The sequence below is a fragment of the Hipposideros armiger genome, unplaced genomic scaffold, assembly GCF_001890085.2.
Source record: "Hipposideros armiger isolate ML-2016 unplaced genomic scaffold, ASM189008v1 scaffold_280, whole genome shotgun sequence".
NCBI classification, from domain to species: Eukaryota; Metazoa; Chordata; class Mammalia; order Chiroptera; family Hipposideridae; genus Hipposideros; species Hipposideros armiger.
Window position 1 is genome coordinate 1,821,963 of NW_017731630.1, and position 2,443 is coordinate 1,824,405.

A 2,443-nucleotide genomic window follows, 5' to 3' on the forward strand; every position below is an offset into this window, starting at 1 on the left:
TTGTTTAACCAGAATGTTTCAAAGACTAAGTACCTGCAAGAAACTGGAAAGTTTCCGATTCCTCTGCGGTATTTGATAAATCATTGTAAGTAAGTGCTTTCTTTTCTTTTCCATTGCCGTGTCTGTAGGAATAGGTGGCTAGATATTGAACAAAGAGTTCCTAAAACAAAAGGAAACAGTAAAATGAAAGGTGTGCTTTGAAAACTTATCACAGAACTTAATTTTGTTAGTTACATTAAGTTTTGATGATTGCAGAGTATCTGAGTTTCTCCAACTACAGGAAATCACTGGGAAAAGGAGAAATGCGAGGTCAGAAAGAAACCAGGGCCGTAGCCAAGGTAATGGGGAAGCAGGCATTTCCCTAAAGTTTATTTTAGGTTTTTAACTTCTGAAACTTCTTTAAAAGTAATTAAACAATGAATCATAAATGGTTAGTGACCAATCAGTACAGTAAACAAACAAAAAAAAAGGAACACGAGACCATTCAAAAATTCTGCTTGACTCAGAATTACTTCGTGTTTCTAAGGTGGTTCGCCTACAAATACAAGTCAACAACCGGAAGCCGAAAACGGACGTTTCCCATTTTGCCCGAACACCTTTCCCTAAAGCAACCACCTGGACTGCGTGAACTGCTCTCCTTCTCGGTGTGTTTCCTTGTAACTCCATCTAGTTCGGTTAGTAGGGCATTCGAGAAGTGCATACACCTTAGTTCCGCGATCCAGAATGAAACTGGACCAGAAAACACCAATATCCCAACTAACGGGCCATTCTTTCCCGGACTCGGAGGAAGCACGGCTCTGGCATAAAGCAGGCAAGAAACCCGAGGCTGCCCACGCCCCTGGCGCCGGCCTGCCACTGCAGGGACACTGTGTGCTCGGGCGAGGAGGAGCCACGACGCAACCCAAGGGAACAGTGGCAGCAATGAAGGCTGCAGCTGGACACCGCCCAGCGGGGCACCGGAAGGGCCTGGCCCACCGCCCTCCAGATCAAAAGGCACAAAACGATCTTTTTGCACCTAAGAGGGGAATGGGACAAAACGCTGTCAAACTCAGGCCCCTGCGTTCCTGGAACTCCGGCTCGCGGNTTCCCTGGGAATGGGAAGGGATGAACTTCAAGGGGACACGTGAATCCTTGGGGTGATGGAACTAGTCTATCAATTGCTTACCAACCAACAGATTGAACATGAAGGATGATTTTACTTGATGTAAATACTTGTTTTAAAGAGCAATTAAAAAGACAAGAGCCAAAAATTTATCCTATATGAAGAAATACAGTCCTGTGGTTTTCTCCTGTGGATAGTAACAACAATTCCTCTGGGTATAAAGAAAGGTGCAGTAAAATGAGATCTTCAATAGACAAAATATTCTAAAATGTTTTTCTAAGAAAAAATATGCTTATGCAGAGGTAATATTTCTTTTTGTATTCATAATTTGACTTCAAATTTTTCTCTGGGAATAAAAGTGCTAGAGATGCTTATTTTTAAATTTCACATGTCTCAGGTAATAAGAAGGCACTAGAAAAACAGGGTTCTAAAGTTAACTCCAAAGAGCATCTTACTGAAAAATATGTACAGCTTTTAATAAAATTTGTCTTACAATTTAAAAAATGCAGTATTCAAATATTCAAATTTTCTTGAAATACAAAAATTCAAATGTAACATCCAACATATGACAATGTAGCAAAAGGTTAACAAACAGTAACAAACTACATATTTAGCTAAAACTGAATCTAGTTGTTTCGAAGAAAGAACTCACTCGTTTCAAAATATACACATAAGAATTTACATAACTAATATTTAGCAGCTCAAAATCTGTCTGAAAATTAAAATAGTAAGCAAAACTGTCCTTGCCTCTACGGCTTATAGCTGCAGATGGATTGGCAGCGCCTGACGTACAGACAGCTCTGTCTTGGTGCCCGCCCCCCAGAGCCTGGGCCTGCCCAGGAGAGGCTGCGGCCGGTTACCTTCCTTCCGGCTGTTGCTGGTGGAGGGGCAGTAGATGGTCTGTCTCAGCCAGGAGAGAATACAATGTACGTGAAGCCTCTGGAAAGCGAAGAGACTCAAGTCCCACAGTGCTGTGTGTCCTTCAGAGCCAGTGCTGGTGCTGAGCCAGGAGGGTCTTCTCCAGCCTGACGTTTAAAGCACTTCGGTTTTGGGTTAGGATTCCGCGTCGACGTCATCACTTTCATCACTGTCGTCGTCATCCTCCTCGTCTTCCCGCCTCTCCTTAAGCATTTTCAGATATTTACTAGCTAGTATCTTCTTTGGTAAGATATCTTAAAAACATAAAGCTAACATTAGCAACTGGTTATGGTAGACCATGGGTACGGCAACACAAATTTCAAAATGTCCTAGTTCTTGCTTTGACCTCTAGAAGAGGTTCCAAAACAAGAAAAGCTTCAGACTCTTCTGAGTGGTCTCCTGGCTAACGCTCCAGACCCGTTC

At 42.5% G+C, this 2,443-nt stretch overlaps 1 protein-coding gene across 1 annotated transcript in view; it reads right to left on the reverse strand.

Annotated features, from left to right (window-relative positions):
* Nucleotides 1-25: 25 nt before the first annotated feature.
* CHRAC1 (chromatin accessibility complex subunit 1) overlaps nucleotides 26-2,443 on the reverse strand; it is a 5,035-nt gene continuing 2,617 nt past the window's right edge. Inside the window, exon 2 of the mRNA XM_019657775.1 lies at nucleotides 26-160. Within this exon, the coding sequence (XP_019513320.1) occupies nucleotides 26-160 (135 nt within the window). The remainder of the gene's footprint in view (nucleotides 161-2,443) is intronic.